We start from the raw sequence: 18,923 nt of genomic DNA on the forward strand, positions 1-18,923 counted from the left end.
TTGTAAACATTTAATTAAAGTTTATAGTAATGAAATTGAAGAAAACTGTTCACTTTTTCCCAGTATTGAAACTTTTTTATCTTATAACACTAAGTTGGAACCGGACTTAATGTTAGAATGTTTATTAAATGAAATAAAAAATACATGTATATCATTTCAGTCATTTTATGTTAAAACAACAAAGGAGGAAAAAAATAAATTGTCTGATCAATTATCATATTTAAGAAGTATTGGTGATTTTAATTCTGTTAATTTTAAAGAAACTGAGGCAAAACTTTTGGAAATTGAACACAGAGAAAATCTAAGACTTTTGGAAAACACAAATTATTTTAACTTATTAAACCATGAGAAAAGCACTAGAAGCTTTTCTGAACTTTTGAAAAATAAGAACTCTCATGAATCTGTATCTTTGATTAAAGACTACTCAGGGAATATTATTCAAAATGATGATGAGAGACAAAATTTTATTGTTAATCACTTTAAACAACTTTTTAGCACGTCTGTTGAGCCAGAAATTTCTTTTGAAGAATTTTTTGAAAGAAATGAAAATGATCCAATTTTTGACCCTTTTAAATTATCGCTAGAAGATAAATTAAATCTTGAGTCACCTATTCAAATGTCTGAACTTGAAACCGTGCTTAAAAATGCTAATTTAAATGCTGCTGTTGGTTTAGATGGCATACCTATGGCGTCAATTAAACATTTTTGGGATTTAATTAAAGATACAATGTTACATGGTTTTAACTATATGGCTAATAAAGGGGAGTTAAGAGGTATGATGAATATAAGTAGAAGCAATTTGATTCCAAAGGGTGGAGATAAAGATCTTTCGAATATTAAAAATTGGCGTAGCATTGGTATACTTACATCTCCTTATAAACTATATAGTGGAGTTATAAATTTAAGATTAAAAACTGTTGTAGATTCCATAATACACAATGCTCAGAAAGCTTATTCCGATCAGTATTTTATACAAGAATGTTTAATAAATGTATATGAACTGCTTTCAAAATCAAACTCCACAAATTCTCCTTTAGCAAGTCTAATAATTGATTTTTCGAGGGCATTTGATACAATAGGAAATACCTACTTACAATCTGTATTGCATTTCTCTAATTTTGGTCCAAAATTTATTTTAATGGTATCTTCTACTTTTAAAAACCGAAAATCTTGTATCTTGACTGATTGCGGTTTAACACAAAATTTTGAAAATAAAATAGGTATTATTCAAGGAGACCTTCCATCTCCAAATTTATTTAAAATTGCAATAAACCCACTCGTTATAAAATTATGTCTAACAAACACTCTTAAAATTCCAAATTCAATTCCTTACAATTTTAACAGAGATGAAAATAAAGTAAATGTAGCAAGTGGTTTTGCAGACGATATGCAAAACTTCATGGAAGTAAAGGCAGAATCTCTCCAAAAATGTTATGATATTTTGACCAGCTTTGGAAAATTATCAAACCTTAAAGTTAACAACTCTAAGACTCAAATTATAATAACTGGTGGGTTACCTTCTTTAGATTTTATAAGAAAAGTTGAGGAACTGAATTTTGAAATTTCAGATAATTTCACAATTTTAGGTCTAAGCTTGCACAAATCTTTAAATGACACTAATTTAATTTGGGACAAAATATTGGCAAAAGTTGTAAAATTGCGCAATTTTTGGAATTTATTCAATCTTAGTATTCCTGGAAGGGTTTCTATTATAAAAACATATTTTTATTCACAATTATCATATCTAGGTTCAATTTTCGAACCAACAGACCAATTTTTAGCAGACTTTGATAAGTGTGTTGTAGGCTTTCTAAAACAAGGGGGAAGGATTGCAAAGGATAGAATTTTTCTTGACTGTAGCAAGGGTGGGCTTGGCCTGCCTAACCCAAAAGAATTTCTCACTAGTCTTAAAGTTAGCATTTTTTTAAAAGGTCTTAAGGCAAATGATTCATGGGGTAAAGAATTGAGACAATATCTTGCAGATCCCGAAAACCCTTTGTCTATACAAATTGATAAAATTATTCCAGAATCTAACCCAATTTTGTACAATCTAGTTAAAGCTTTTTTACGTTTTTGTGATTATTATTGGAAATTTAGTGGAAACATTCTCGCTGCCCAAGTTGTTAATAATCATTTATTCACGGATAATCAAGGAAATATGATCAATAACAACTTCTTCACAATAAACTCATGGTTAAGGTATGGTAATGAACTAAAAAATCTTACCTTAAGTAATTTTATCTCAAACTTTGGCAATGTTTTAAATTATGATGAATTTTGCAGGAAATCTTCCTGTTATGTAACCCCAAATGAATTTATAAGAATGAAACATAATCTAAGAGTATTTTTAAATAGGTGTAAAACAAAATTTTCTCAAAAATCTGTTTCAATATTAGTCTTTATTTCAAAGCCCAATTTGAGAGCAAAAGATTTTAGATACTTCTTAGATATATCCAAATCTATGTTAACTAATTGTCAACCCGTTAAAACTAGAAATATGTGGCTCAGTAATGAAATAGATATAAATAGAGAATCAAGGTTTATGTGCATGTGGCGATTATCCTATCTTCCCATGAACATAAGACTTTGCTTTTAAATTATCTAACAATCTTCTTCATTTTAATGCAAATTTATCAAAATTTAGTGACACTAGTCCAGCATGTACACAATGTACAATAGCTTTAAATCTTCCCACCCCTAGAGAAACTTCTTGTCATTTTTATCTTTATTGTTCATCAAATACAGAATTACTTTTAGAATATTTTAACACTTTTCTTTACCAATCTAATATAACATGGGTTGCCAATTATGTTCTCTTGGGAGCACCGTCTAATATACCATTCTATAAAGCTATAATAATCAATACAGAAATTATTATTTCAGCTTGGTTTCTTTTTGAATGTAGAAATAAGAAAATTAAACCTGTATTGTCAATGTTAAAAGAGTTTTTAAAGAATTTTAGAGCAATATTTATGCGTTTCCCAAAATATCAGAATGCGTATAATAAGTGGATAAGAGGATAAAAGGGTTAGTGTTATTACAGGGACATTAAGAAAATCTGTTTGTTAGTTTTTGTATCTCTTTCTTAATATCTGTCAATATTTCTTTCAACTATGAATTTTTTCTAACTTAAACTTTCATTCTTTTTTTTTTCAGTTTCTTAAGCTGACGGCTCAGGGTAAACAGATAATCAGGATAACCAAAAATCCTTGTGTTAATGAAAAAGATGCCATTGCCCTCACTTTGACTAGACGAGAAATTACCAGCACTCAACACATCTTCAAAGAAGACGGAACACATGAAAGAAACCAAATTTATTTTTATATAGTAATTGTAAATAATTTCAATTTTATATTTTTAGTAATATTTTTGTGATTTTATGTTTATAAACTGATTAAAAACCAATAAAATACGTAATAATAATAATATTTTATCAATTTCTAAGTAACTATACATTGGTTTAGAGCAAGAATTATGTTAAAATCAGCTTAACCGTTAGGAAAAATCAAGATCTATGTGAAAAAGTTTAATTTTAGCTATAATGGGAGAAAAAAGCAATTTAATGCACATTTTATATAGTACTGAAAATTTCTTCCTTTCCCTTTACCTTAAAAAAATCTGTGAGATATTATGAATGAGATAATGTTAAGATTTGATATTAAGATGAGAAAAATTTACGTTCACAGTCCCTTTAATGAAAAGTAAATAAAATCAGTTTACACAATACATTAGGTAGTTAAAAATATTTGTGATTTACATTAAATCTACTAAGGATAAAGATTTTCATACAGGCATTTAGTCTATCATATTCCAATAGTGTTGACTATATCCTCCTCATAACTCTTTTCACAAGAAAGAAAATCCTGAATTCCTACTTCTTCTATTTCCTGTTTTATAGTTTCTTCCACATTCTCAGCCTCCATTTTGCTAGACAGAGGATCCTCATCAACAGTTTCTTCTTCCTTTATCTCTACTTTAACATAAGCTTCACCACAATCAACAAAACTGGTAGAAGCAGATGGTGGAACTGTATTCTTAGTAGATTCTAATTTTTTTAGGTGTTTAGCTGATTTATTATGTTTTGAAAATTCTGAATTTGATTTATAATTTTTTTGGCACATATGACAAGAGTATGGCTTCTCTCCTGTATGAATCCTCTTATGTTCAGTTAATAAACTTTGTCGTGAGAAGGTCTTTTCACAAGTATCACAGGAGTATGGCTTTTCTCCTGTATGGATCCTCTTATGTTTAGTTAAATAACTTTGTCGTGAGAAAGCCTTTTCACATGTATCACAAGAGTATGGCCTCTCATTTTTATGGGTGCTCTTATGGACAACTAATTGAGTATTTGTACAGAAAGCCTTACCACATGAATCACAAGAGTATGGCTTCTCCCCTGTATGGATTCTCTTATGATGAATTAAGTGACTGTGTTGTATGAAAGACTTTTCACAAGAATCACATTTAAACGGCCTCTCACCTGTATGGATTCTTCTGTGATTTTTTAATCCATTACTGTTTGGAAACGCCATTTCACATGTATCACATTTAAAAGGCTTTTCACCTGTATGAATTCTCTTATGATAAACTAGCGAATTTTTGTGTGAGAAAGCTTTATGACATGTATCACAAGAGTATGGTTTCTCTCCTGTATGACTCCTCTTATGCAGAATTAACTCTTTATTTGTACGGAAAGCTTTTTTACATGTATCACAAGAATATGGTTTCTCTCCTGTATGGATCCTCTTATGTGCAGTTAAAATACTTTGTTGTGAGAAAGCCTTTTTACACGCATCACAAGAGTATGGTTTCTCTCCAGTGTGGATCCTCTCATGGACAGTTAACTCACGATTAGTATAAAAAGACTTTTCACATGTATCACAAGAGTATGGCTTCTCACCTGTATGCATTCTCACATGTCTTGTCAAATGGCTTTTTACAGAGAATTCCTTGGAGCAGATATGACACTTGTTCATGATGGATTATTAATTGTTCTTTCACCTGGAATAAATAATATCTAATTGAATACTTGTGTAGAGTAAAAGTCACCTTGTAGGTAAAAGTTTTCCATAATGACTCTATGAAAACTCTCTCCTTACATCCATATTTTTTTTTAATAATGCTACTTCATATGTAGGGTGTGTCCGTCTCTATAAAAGTAAAAGTTTTCCAGATGTACTCAATGAAAATTTTTTTCCTTATATCTTATTCTTAACCTACTATTTCCCTCTGAACACACCTTATTAATATGGACCCGTCCATCTATGTACAATTACATTAAGACAAACATATCTAATAAAATTTCCCTTTGCTTTTGTTTTAATGCATGATTATCAATTTAAAACATTTTCTTTAAAACATTGTTAGTTTATTTTTTGGTGAGCTTCTTGTAGATACAATCATCATTGTACTTGTTATAAACTAACTTACTTTTTTTTCTATATTCAAAATTGAATTTTTATATCTTCTTATATCTTCAGCTTTGCATTCTTGAATTTTATTTCATTTTATATTCTGTCTGAAAAACAATATTATTATTAAATTGTGTATTTTAGGCTTGTGACTTGAGAGACTGACTGGAAGATATTTTCCTTGCTTATTCACACCTCAGCTGCATCTACATACCCCTAGTTGGTAAATGAGTACCTAGTTTTGATACTCAATATGCACAAAAAAAAATTATTAGTATAACTCTGGCCTAAGCTTCTCTCCATAGACCGTCATTTATTTGTGATTTAATTTGAGACACCTGTCAATTTGAGACACCCTGACAGGGGAGGTAATTGACTGATTGGGGGATAATAAAGATAATCTCCTGTAAGACAACAAAAGTGTTTAAACATGGAGCTTGAGGCTGCCAAAATGAACAAACTTAATGAAAACTATAGTCTACTAAAGTCTTAGGGTTACCTAGGTAGCTAATAATAATATTAATATTAAAGGAAGCCTGCAAGAAATGCCACGCTTTAACTGCTGAAAGACTGCCACAAGTAGACCAAATACCCCAAATTTAAAGCCTTCAGCTTCTATAACAAAAAAGTTCTAGGCATTTTAAAATGACATTTTATGTACAATGAAAATTTTGAAAGAATTGCAATGCTCATGTTAAAAACTTTGAAATTAAACTACGTTGCCTAGAAACAAAATCATAAGCTTATTTTTGTCATAAATTTAGGTTTCCAGTAACTATTTATATTTTTACAATAAAAATACCCATTTTTATGGTAAAAATTATTTTAAAAAATTAAGTTTTACTTGCGTCGTACCGAATATACTGTAGCCAATCAGAAGGCTGAATTAGCTTTACAACCAATCACAGCTAAGCTTGTATTAGTTTACCCCTTTGTTTCCGCTATGATTTTTGTTTAAAAATGCAATTTAAATCGAATTTTTTTCATAGATTTTGACTATGAAATGTGGTTTTTTTATTGTAAAAATGTAATCAGTTACAGGCAATCTAAGTTTCTGACAAAGATAAGGTTATAATTTTGTGTCTAGGCGACGTAATTTAATATTTTTTTTTCTTTTATGAGCATTGGAAATCTTTCAAAAATTCCATTGTACAGAAAATACTATTTTGAAATGCCTAGAACTTTTTTAATATTGAAGCTGAAGGCTTTAAATTTGGGGTATTTGGTCTTCTTGTGGCAGTCTTTCAGCAGTTAAAGCGTGTTATTTCTTGCAGGCGTCCTTTAAGGTTTGAGAGGTGTCTATACATATATAGGTACCTAACTAATAATACCTTAGAAATGTGGTTTGAAAGGTTAAATACAAAAAGTGGTTCCTATTTAATAATACTTCTGAGAATGTTGATGAGGTTTGGTAGGATAACTCACTGCTTTATTCAATTTGAGTTCAATTCTTCTTACATGAATGACATATTTATTTACAATTTGTCAATAATAGTTTCATGCAAGCTTCTTTATGATGCATGTAGGTTTTAAAAATGGGGGTTTGTAACTCTACAAATTGAACAAATTAAATCAGGATTTTCCTAATTCCTGCTCTTCATTCCTATGAGTGTGCTATTCAAAATGGAACACCTGCCATACTCAATAAGTCCAGGGGGATGTAATAATCTAGTAGCTTCCAGAAGTAACATATGTGCCAGAGGCTTGCCAATATTACTGTATATCTTAATCAAAACAAAAGAGAATTAGGGCTATTCATCATATTGAAGTTTTCAAAATATAAATCTAAAGAAAATCCCATAAATCCACACTATCACCTATATGCCCTACAGATCACAACCTCCAATTAACATTGGCCATTTAAGTTATTCCAAAAGGGATAATTGCATTGCTGTGCATTCAATGAGTTGTGGTACTTGGAGTAGTGTACCTTAAAATGGTTTTGTAAAATAAGATAATTTTAGGTATGCAATATAGATATAATATTTAAAAGAAAAATTTACTTTTACCACACAGTTTTGGAGGTACACTTTAAAAAACTAGTTTGTAGTTGCTAAGGTTGCCTCTTCAGAAAAATAATTGCAAGCATAAATCACCAGAATACTGTAATATACTAGTATTTCAAAGGGAGGAACATAATGAGAAAAAAATGTTGGGATGTTTTTTTCAGCTGTTTTTAAGAAAATGCTATTTATTTAAAAAGTTGCATATATTATAAGAATATGATTGATTTTTAATTCTTTAAAAACAATAAGTAAAAAATTTTAATTTCTTTATTTATATGCTCTATAAACACATGAGAAATAGAAAAAAATGAATCTATATCCAAATGCAATTAGAGCCCCTTTGGAGAATAAGAAAATATTTAATATTTTAATTATTTACTTGCCTAGGTATTATTTATAGGTATTTTAATGTATTCAAAAAATAATTTTTAATCATGTAACATAATTGTAAGTGAATATTTTTAATAGTTTTCAATACTAAAGATACTGCATAGAAGGGCCATGAATAATTTCATATGAATATACTGAATATTTTGATATTTGTGTGCCATATAATTTGTTATGAGCTGTAATTAAAGAGAAGCAGGTAAGAATGGAGGGGGGGGGGAGGAAGTGGGGATTTTTTTACTTGGAATCAATGTCCCTTGTATGTATTCTCATCAAGATCATATTGTAATGATTAGTAACAATTGCTTACAATCTCAATGGATCAATGCCAGAAAAATAGACATTTCTTTCTCTAATATTTTTCTTTCAGTTATACATACAACTTCCCCCATCTTAATTATATATCAGTAAACTATTGTGAATGTTTCTGTTTGGTGCCAAAAAGTTTTATTTCATGTAAAAAAAAATCAATAAAATTATATTAAATATTTTAAAAAATGATGAAATATTAATAAATTATAAAAAAATTAACATTTATGATGTAAAAAATAATAAACAATCAAGTATTTCTTCTTTCTAAATGCTTATAACCATAATTTGTAATTGATTAGCCATAAATCTCTAGACATATGCAGCAGATAACTGTTTTGTTCTTTGAATTGTTTGTGAAAAATGCTCTGTTTATTTACTTCGTGCAAATGCCGCATTATTTATTCATTACTAAAAGTCGTCTTCAAAAAACCGTTTGGTCGAAATATTTTAGGACATGTTTTCCCACTAAACATGATTTATTTTTTGATAAATATTTCCATAATTTCTTAATAAAAATTAATACCATTGGCTGTATATAGTGAGAATAAAATTTTAAAATCAAACTATAGAGGATATTTCAATTTGTAACCTTTTTATTTAAAAAATGCCTGGGGATTTTTAGACTTTAATTTTTGTACAATAAAAGACGACATTTAAAAGTCCGCTTAAAGTGCGGCATTTGAGCATTGTTTATAAACATTGTTTTTGAATATATCTGTTTATTACTGTAAAATTACTGTTTTCTTCAATGAAAATTATAAATATGAACTATATATGTAAACATAAAATACCAGCTGCAAAAAGATAAAAAAAAAACTTTCAGATTTAGTGATATTTCATGTAGTTCTAGAGAACAAAAAAAATTCGTATCTTTTTAATACTTTATATAATTCATACTATTTGACTTAAAGAAACATCAATCAATTTTAGTTTTTATTTTTTTTAATTGGAAACTTATTGAGAACAGCATATTAGGTTAAGATAATACAGATGCTATTTAAAATGAAAGGTTAAAATTTCCAATTATATGATACATTTGATTTTTTTGGAAATTGTGTTAAACATCCAGACATTTCTATAATCAGGGCTTATATATGAGATTTAGTTATGGAAGAATTATCTGAATTTTATGAAACAAAGCATATGTTTTTTCAACAATTGGTATGACTTGTTAAGTTGGGTGCACAGGTTTTTGCCAGTCTAATACCTCAATCATGGGTGTGTTATAATCATTTTGGGGGGCGGGGTGTAGGACAGACATGCAGTTCAGGGGAGAGGGGAGGTATAAAACACATATCCTGTATGCTAATAAATAAGTTTAACCACCTTCTATACCTTCTCAGTCTCTCAGTAGTTTTTTAGTTAGGTACCTGCACCATTTTTGTATAAATGCATACAGCAAATATTGTATAAAGGTATATATTAACTGTATTTGGGTAGTCAGAATTAGTACATTATAACTTTTCTGTTTAGGAAAAAAATTTTTTTGGGAGTATGCCTTTTAAACCTGTTAATATCTAGGGGATGGGGGGGGGGTGCATCCAGTTGTAAAGCAGAGTTTAGTGTAGTGTAGATGAAGGGGTATTATGACAACATTCTCTGGTTTCCTCCTCTAACTAATTAAAAATATCTAAGTCATTTTCTGAATTTTGATTTCTTGATAATAGCTAGGTACTTAATCTTTATCACAAAATATATGGAGTACAGCTAATCCAATTTTCACGTCTTTATCCTATAATATAAATTAGTTAGGCTTTTTGTCTGAAGCTGAATATCTTGGAAACTGCTGGTCTGAATGATTGTACTTTTCAGTGAAACTGTATAATTCTCTTAGGGTGGTTTCTAATATTTTTCTAATAGTATTATAATTCAACTTTTGTCACTTGTAAAATAATGATTATTTACATTCAGACAGAACATAAAATGAATTAAAACACAAGATTGTATTACAGAAGTCGATATAATCATTAAGACAAAGAAAAAAGTTATTTGAGTCTATCAAATAAAAGTAAGTTAGTTTTCTATGATAAAAAGGCATTATGTAACTTCCTAATAGGTATTAAAGAGGAATTATGTCTGTCTGTGTGTTTTTTAAAGAATTTAATATCCACTGAAATGATATATATTTAACTTAATTTGATTAACGCTAGTCACCGGAAGGGAAAAGCAGTTTTTTGAGTTGGGTATCTGAGATTATTATAGATTAGGATATAACCTAATCAAAAATGCAAAAAACGAAATCCAGAGCATTCCTTTTTGGGGGAAAATGCGGGAAAAAGAGTTTAGCTATTCATAACCTAAAATTCAAATTGGTAAGCCTGCCAAACAATATACAAACATATTAAACATGTCATACTTAGTTTATGATCACTGATAACAATACCTAGTTAAACATATGTTTTCAAAGACGAATTTTATAAATCTGTAAATAATAACAAGTTAGATTAGCTTACAAATTTTTTTATCCTAAATATTAATATTTTCTATTTTAGGTGCACACAAGAACAAATAATAATCCATAATGAGTAAGTGTGATCTTTGCAAGAAGAAAATCTCTTCTAACTCGACATTACATATGAGAATTTTAGAAGGTGAAGAACTATCCATATGTGATTTATGTGAAAAGACTCTCTCACAGATAGATTGTGCGCCAATAAGGAAAAATACAGATAAGAAAACATTCAAATGTGAAATATGTGATTAGGCTTTCTCACAACAAAGTAGTTTAAAAAAAACACATGAGTTTAACAGTACACATGAGAATTCACACAGGTGAAAAGTCATTCAAATGTGAAACTTGTGAAAAGGCTTTCTCACAACAAAGTAATCTAACTCTACATAAGAGGACACATACTGGTGAGAAACTATATTCTTGTGATACATGTGAAAAGGCTTTCTCACAACAAAGTCATTTAACTGTCCATAAAAGTATCCATACAGGTTGAACCCATACTCTTGTTATACATGTAAAAAGACTTTCTTGCGACAAGATGCATTAGCTGAACATAAGAGCAGAGAAACCATATTCTTGTGATGCATGTGAAAAAACTTTTAAATCAAATAATGGTTTAAGTGTCCATAAGTGGATAAACCACATAAGTTTAAAGCCTGACTATTTTGAATTATGCCAGAAATCTTATTACTCCAATTCAGACTTGCCAAAACATAATAAATCAGCTGGACATCTTAAGAAGTTGAAATCTGCTGAGATTACATTACTACCTTCTGCGTCTACCAGTTTTGTTGATTGTGGTGAAGCTAATATTATACTAGAAATTACAGAAGAAGAAACGCTTAATGAAGATCCTCTCTCTATCAACATGGAGGCTGAGAATATTGAAGAAAGTATAAAACAGGAAATAGAAGAAGAAGAAATTCAGGATAAAAATTCACTTTCTTGTGAACATAATTCTGATGAGGTTAGAGTAGACACAATCGATTTCAATGATCATAATATTAAAATATAATTAACAATAGATTTTTCTTATAAGAAATACCTGCGTTTGTAAATTTTGTAATATTTTCAATGTTAATATTAATAATTAAATTTTTTTCATAAAATTAAATATGCTTTTACTGTTATTTTGATATGATTTTTTTCAAAATTATATTCTCCTATTTTGTAAATCAAAACTGATTATTTTATAAAATTGTAAGGATTTTTTTCAGACAAAACAAATAATAAAATATAAAAAAATAAAAAAAGGATAATTCTTTCAGCCATCATTGAAATGAATAGCTAAAACAAAAGAGTTTTTCATCTTTTCTCGCCAAATCAGACAATTTGAAATCATTTGAGATATAATTTTTTTTAGATTTAACCATAAAATTTGTCTTTGTTGCAAGTATTATTCAAAGAAACGTGACAGGGTTAGAAAAAAATAACTATTAATTCTCAGGCATTTAACCAAAAGGAAAACGCGCATGATTTCAGCCCATAAAAGAGTTACAGCTCTAAAATTTGGTAGAGCAGTTGCTTCTGTGGAACTGTGAAGAAACGGCAGTGGAACCGTTGCTCCTGCCGAAAACTGCCGTTTCCCGCCAAAATTCTGAGATGAACTTTTTAAAAAAAATTTCCCTTGTAAGATTTTTTTAAAATTTTGACATGTTTAAAATATTACATGTGTCAGAACAACCAATAATTGTATTTGTAATCTAATATTCTACTAAAGTAGGTAGGTATTTATTTCCTATATGTGGACATTCCAACCCTACTGGACAAATAATCTTCACGTAAAACTTAAACCTAATTCAGCAACCTAAATATTTTGTATTTTAGGTAGGTACATTTTTATGGTTTTAAAAAAGAAAAATCTTTATCTTGAACTTAAGTGCCATCAAATTAATCATATTTTAATCAAGGGTAGGTATTATCATCTAAGGGGATTTTCTAAACACATTATAATGTGGTTTATGTGAAAAGAGTTTTTTTTCAGATAAAAGCAGATCAATACAGGTGTGCAGCTATTCAAATGTTATTTATGTCACATTTTCTGAATAAAGAAAGCTAATCTTTAATACAAAGTAGAACAATGTCTGTCCAAATGTCTAATGCTTAAGATCCTTCTAACCAATGCCGAAAAAATGGTAAATATTGTGTTTTAGTTATTTACAGACTGAATGTAAAATGAAATAAGACTCGAGATTATAAAACTAAAGTCAGTAGAAACATAAAGATCAAGAAAGACAAGTAAATTCAGTTAAGCAAATCAAAGTAAGTTAGTTTTTTATATATAAGTAAGTTAGTTTTTTTTATGTATAAAAACAAGTTTGAAAACATCCATAAAAGCAATGCAATTTAATATCAGATTGTTGGACATTAAAACATTAACACCAGTTGAGTGTGAAAACTTATTAAGCAAAATGTAAATTTACATGTCTAATCAAAATTGTGTGTAAATTTGAAGCAAAATTTCTTGAATAGATGATACAGTTTTAAAAATAAACTTACATTTTTAGTAATTGATAATAAGGATGCTTTGCTTACAACAATCTACCTCGTTGTCCTAGGAATCATTATTTAAAAAATTAGATGAATAGTTAAAAAATCAACATATTTTAAATTTTTAATGTATGGAAATACTGATAACGATTATAGAATTGTAATGCTAGTTAAGATATGGATATAAGGAGAAAGTTTTCATAGAATACTATTTTCTACCTGTTGAAAGGCCTTCAGAAATAATCTTAAATAAATCTTAAATTCATAAAAATGAAATGCTTCAAAAATAATGACAAATAATTGGAATTATTATTTTTAAATCTACACTAGTATTACAATAAATATTATATTTTCCAGGTGCAAGAACAACTAATAATCCATCATGAACAAGTGTCATATCTGCTGCAAGGAATTCTCTTGCAAGAGCGATTTAACAAAACACATGAGAATTCATACAGGAGAGAAGTCATTCAAATGTGATTTATGTGAAAAAGCATTTACACAGAGACAGCAGTTAACAGCACATAAGAGGACCCACACAGGAGAGAAGCCATTTATATGTGATATATGTGAAAAAGCTTTCTCTCAACAAAGTGCATTAACTGAACATAAGAGGATCCACACAGGAGAGAAGCCTTACTCTTGTGATACATGTGATAAGGCTTTTACAACAAATGGTCAGTTAACTGTTCATAAGAGGATCCATACAGGAGAGAAGCCATATTCTTGTGATACATGTGAAATGGCGTTTTCAAACAGTACTGGATTAAGACATCACAGAAGAATCCATACAGTTGAGAAGCCATTCAAATGTGATACATGTGAAAAAGCTTTCTCACAACAAAGTGCATTAACTGTCCATAATAAAATCCACATAGGAGAGAAACCATACTCTTGTGGTACATGTAAAAAAAATTTTCGGACAAATTGTAACTTAATTGTCCATAAGAGGATTCATACAGGAGAGAAGCCATACTCTTGTGACACATGTAATAAGGCTATCTCACAAAAAAGTCATTTAACTGATCATAAGAGAATCCATACAGGTGATAAGCCACACTCTTGTAGTTTATGCCAGAAATCTTATTACTCCAGTAAAGACATGTCAAGACATAATAAATCAGCTGAACATCTCAGGAAGTTAGAATCTACTAAGAACACAATACAACCTTCTGCTTCTACCAGTTTTGTTGATTGTGGTGAAGCTAAAGTAAAATTAGAGATAAAAGAAGAAGAAACTCTTGATGAAGATCCTCTCTTTATAAAGATGGAGGTTGAGATTGCGGAATTAATTATAAAAGAGGAAATAAAAGAGGAAGAAGGAATTGCGATCGAAGAATTTGTTTAAGTAGATATAAATAAAAATGTTTTTGATAGTTATGTTCGTATTTAAGATTTGATTATATGTGTAAATAATATTACTTCTCCAAAAACAATTTAAAAGAAAAAATCATAATTCTTTGAAAAAAATGTTATTTGTAGAAATGTGTAAAATCTTATATATTTTGTTTTAACATCTGTGTTGTCCTTACCTTACAGGGCTACTTTGTACATACCCAATTTACCCTAACCTAAGTTTGAGGAATACTTATTGATAGAATATTGTAAAAAATTTTAATATTTCAACTAAATTGTGTAGATACTGTTTCTGTTTATACATTTTTTATGTTCTTCTCTTTTATGCAAAAATGTGTATACCTTCTTTAAATCAATTATATCTACTTATGAAATAATAATTTTGTCTATTTTCAGACAAAAAATAAAATGAAATAAGATTTGAAACTGAAGTCAACATAAAGAGAAACAAACCACGCATAGTCTCAGTTTACAAAATTAAAGTAAGTTAGTTTTTAACATTTTGTCCATAACATCAAATAAAACAGCACAGCATAATTGGAATGCTTTTACTTACATATTGATGGACACACCCAACATATAGAGTAGCTATACTAAATGAGATATGGATGTAAGGAGAGAGTTTTCATAGAGTACATCTGGAATTCTTTTACCTACATAGTGCAAAATACCCTACATAACGAGTAGTTATTCTAAATAAAATATTGATGGAAGGATTGTAGAGAATACATCTTGAAAACTTGTATCTACGTATTGATAGACGTATAGACACACCATAGATATAGAGTAGGTGTTATACTAAAGTCAATACAATGGAATTATTGATAAATTAATAACGCAAATAATTATTCTTTGAAATTCTTCACTTTTTTTTATTTCAGGTGCAAGCATTAATAATCCATCATGAACAAGTGTCATATCTGCTGCAAGGAATTCATTTCAAAAAGTAATTTATTAGGGCATTTGAAAATTAATACATGTAAGGAACCATTCAAATGTAATACGTGTGGAAAATATTTCTATACAAATAGTGATCTTACAAGACATAAGAGGATCCATACAGGTGAGAAACCATACTCTTGTGATACATGTGATAAGGCTTTTGTACAACAAAGTGCATTAACTGTACACAAGAGGACCCACACTGGTGAGAAGCCATACTCTTGTGATGCATGTGATAAAGTTTGCCTTACAAGTAGTGAGTTAACAGTTCACAAGAGGATTCATACAGGAGAGAGGCCATACTCTTGTGATACATGCGAAAAGACTTTCTTACAACAAAGTCATTTAACTTACCATAATAGGATTCATAAAGGAGAGAAACAATACTCCTGTGATACATGTGACAGAGCTTTCCATACAAATAGTGAGTTAACTAAACATATGAGAATTCATACAGGAGAGATGCCATACTCTTGTAAATTATGCCAGAAATCTTATCACAAAAGTTCTAGTTTGTCAAACCATAAGAAATCAGCTGGACATCTGAAAAAGTTAGAAACTATTAAGAATACAGTCACACCTCCTGCTTCTAACAGCTTTGTTGATTGTGGTGAAGCTGATATAAAACTTGAGATAAAAGAAGAAGAAACTCTTGCTGAGGATCCTATATCTATAAAGATAGAGGCTGAGAGTGTGGAAGAAATTATAAAAGAGGAAATAAAGGAGGAAGAAGGAATTGAGAGTGAAGAATTTGTTTAAGTACATAAAAGTTAAAATGTTTGATAAATGCTATTTGTAAAAATGTGTAAATAGGTAGTATCTTATATATTTTGTTAGCTTTATTGTTTAAACATCTGTAATGTCCTAACCTTATAGGGCTACATTGTACATACCCAAATTATCCTTACCTAAGTTTTAGGAATACTAATTGATATACTAATGTAAAAATTAATTATATTTCAACTAAATCGTGTAGATACTGTTCGTGTTTATACATTTTTTTCTGTCCTTAAGTGCAAAAGTTTGTCTACCTACTTAAATTATTATAATTTCTCATTTTCTCATGTTCAATTAGTGGGATCTTATTATTAGTATTGTGTTACATTTAAAACTATAATTATATTTAAGTAAGACAAATGGTTAACGGACCCAACATGTAAAATCCTCAGAATGAAAAACTCAAGGCATCAAACTTTTAAATTTATTCAACGTTTCGAGGGCAAAACTGCCCTCATCATCAGGAACTAAACAAAAAAATAGCAATTAAAATTTATCAAAATATGCATTTTAAGTCAATTATTACTTAATATATGTTTTATAGGCATTTTTACATAGAAAAAAAAATTTAAATTTCCTATGGTTACACATTGATAACAAATAAAGTGAATAAATAAGATATATGTTTATACAAGGTTAATTAAATGCAAAGTAGTGCCGTTTGAATAACAAAATAGAATTAAATTTTAAATAAAATCTTACTTTTTTTCGTCCATGTACATTATTAACAAAACACAAATTGAAACTGGCAAATTTTTGATTGATTTTTTGTAAATTTTTTGAAAGTTGGACTTCAAATTAAACAAGTTATGAAATCATTTGCTCTAGAAAAAAAACTTCAGTATAGGTGCAGCTATTATTTATTATATTTATTTTTAGACTGAATATAAAATGAATTGAGACTCTAAGATTATAAAAAGAAGGAAAAATACTAAGAAGGAAAAAAACGAGAAATTTGAGTTTAAAGTAAAGTAAGTTAGTTTTCTATATTACAAATATTATAAGTAGCAGAATATTTAGAATATTAATATCAAATATGTAGGATGTCTGTCTGTCTGTAATAAAAGTTAACTAGTTTTCTGTAATAAAAAATTATTTAAAAATAAAATAGTTGGGGTTAGGGATGTTTTTTTTTCTATAGAGTGTAATTTGAATAAAAGCTGAAGATGGACATTAAATAACACATCAAAAGTAGATCGGGTAATAATACTATAGTCATGTAAGTGGATAGAAGAGAAAGTGGGATAAGAATTAGATGTAAGAAGAGAGTCTTCATCTAAAGGTATATCTAGAATACTTTTACCTACATATTGACAGATGTATGGCACACCTAAAATTCAGAGTAGCAAGACTAAATAAGATTTATGGAGTTAGTTTTCATAGACAGACAAACGGACAAACAAACTTAAATTATATATAGAGTAACTGTTTTACCAAAACCAGTATTTGAAATGATTATTAAAATTGCCTTACTCATTAAATTTTTAAGACTTAAAATTATAATTTCCATTCATACACAAGTATAACATTATATAATATTTATTACAGGTGCAAGAACAATAAATAATCCATTATGAACAAGTGTCATATCTGCTGCAAGGAATTCTCTAAAAAGAGCGATTTGACAAGACATATGCGAATTCATACAGGTGATAAGCCATTCAAATGTGATTACTGTGAGAAGGCTTTCTCACGACAAAGTTTATTAACTGAACATAAGAGGGTCCATACAGGAGAGAAGCCATACTCTTGTGATACATGTGAAAAGGCTTTCTCACAAAAATATGCATTAACTGTCCATAAGAGGATCCATACAGGAGAGAAACCATACTCTTGTGATACTTGTGAAAAGGCTTTCTCACAAAAATATGCATTAACTGCCCATAAAAGGATCCATACAGGAGAGAAGCCATACTCTTGTGATACATGTGAAAAGGCTTTCTCACAACAAGGTCATTTAACTGCCCATAAGATGATCCATTCAGGAGAGAAGCCATACTCTTGTGATACATGTAATAAGGCTTTCACACATCATGGTGACCTAACTTGCCATAAGAGGATCCATACAGGAAAGAAACCATTCAAATGTGACATTTTTGAAAGGGCATTTATGGAAAAAAGTGACTTAACAAAGAACAAAAGGATCCATACAGGTGATGAGCAATACTCTTGTGAATTATGCCAGAAATCTTATAACTCTAGTTCAGAACTTTCACATCATAAGAAATCAGTTGGACACCTCAAGAAAATAGAATCTACTAAGAATACAGGTCCTCCCTCCGCTTCTACCAGTTTTGTTGATTGTGGTGAAGCTGATGTTAAACTAGAGATAAAAGAAGAAGAAACTCTTGATGAAGATCCTCTCTCTATCAACATAGAGGCTGAGAATGTTGAAGAAAATATAAAAGTGAAAATAGAAGAAAGTCAGGATAAAGATTCTCTTTCTTGTGAACAGAATCCTGATGATGATTTTATAAATTCTATTGGCATTATTGAACACAAGATTGAAATATGATAAACTAAATGCTAATATGTAAATATTTATTCATGGTAGATTTAATGTTTATAACAAATATTTTAAACTAATGATATTATGTATATACTGTTTTTTTTACTTTTCATTTTTCAATGTAAATTATTCCAGAACTATTTTAATTACCTATATTAGTTTTTATATTTTATTTTGCTTTGGTACAATTTCTTTAAAATCAAACTGCTTATCAATGCTTGTTATTTTACTATTTTGATTCTGCTCCTTTTAAATGGGAAAAATAATTATATCTTAAATTG

General features: G+C 29.1%; 3 protein-coding genes across 3 annotated transcripts; 2 read left to right on the plus strand and 1 right to left on the minus strand.

The window, feature by feature from the left end:
• Positions 1 to 3,529: 3,529 nt before the first annotated feature.
• Positions 3,530 to 5,520, minus strand: LOC145310504 (uncharacterized). Its single transcript, XM_080150452.1, has 2 exons — positions 5,431 to 5,520; positions 3,530 to 5,001 (listed from the first exon to the last, which is right to left on the minus strand). The coding sequence occupies exon 2, from the start codon at positions 4,974 to 4,976 to the stop codon at positions 3,804 to 3,806; it is 1,173 nt and encodes a 390-aa protein (XP_080006578.1). The 5' UTR covers positions 4,977 to 5,001; positions 5,431 to 5,520; the 3' UTR covers positions 3,530 to 3,803.
• Positions 5,521 to 10,025: 4,505 nt separating this feature from the next.
• LOC145310511 (uncharacterized) lies at positions 10,026 to 16,663 on the plus strand. The gene is made up of 4 exons (XM_080150457.1): positions 10,026 to 10,124; positions 12,553 to 12,830; positions 13,416 to 14,400; positions 15,315 to 16,663. Exons 3-4 carry the CDS (start codon positions 13,441 to 13,443, stop codon positions 16,113 to 16,115), a joined length of 1,761 nt encoding a protein of 586 aa, XP_080006583.1. The 5' UTR covers positions 10,026 to 10,124; positions 12,553 to 12,830; positions 13,416 to 13,440; the 3' UTR covers positions 16,116 to 16,663.
• Positions 16,664 to 17,003: 340 nt separating this feature from the next.
• Positions 17,004 to 18,921, plus strand: LOC145310483 (uncharacterized). The gene is made up of 2 exons (XM_080150433.1): positions 17,004 to 17,104; positions 17,682 to 18,921. Exon 2 carries the CDS (start codon positions 17,707 to 17,709, stop codon positions 18,646 to 18,648), a length of 942 nt encoding a protein of 313 aa, XP_080006559.1. The 5' UTR covers positions 17,004 to 17,104; positions 17,682 to 17,706; the 3' UTR covers positions 18,649 to 18,921.
• The last annotated feature ends 2 nt before the right edge of the window (positions 18,922 to 18,923 follow it).

This window comes from Acartia tonsa, unplaced genomic scaffold, assembly GCF_053477335.1.
Source record: "Acartia tonsa isolate MP-2025a unplaced genomic scaffold, ASM5347733v1 sca2, whole genome shotgun sequence".
NCBI lineage: Eukaryota > Metazoa > Arthropoda > Copepoda > Calanoida > Acartiidae > Acartia > Acartia tonsa.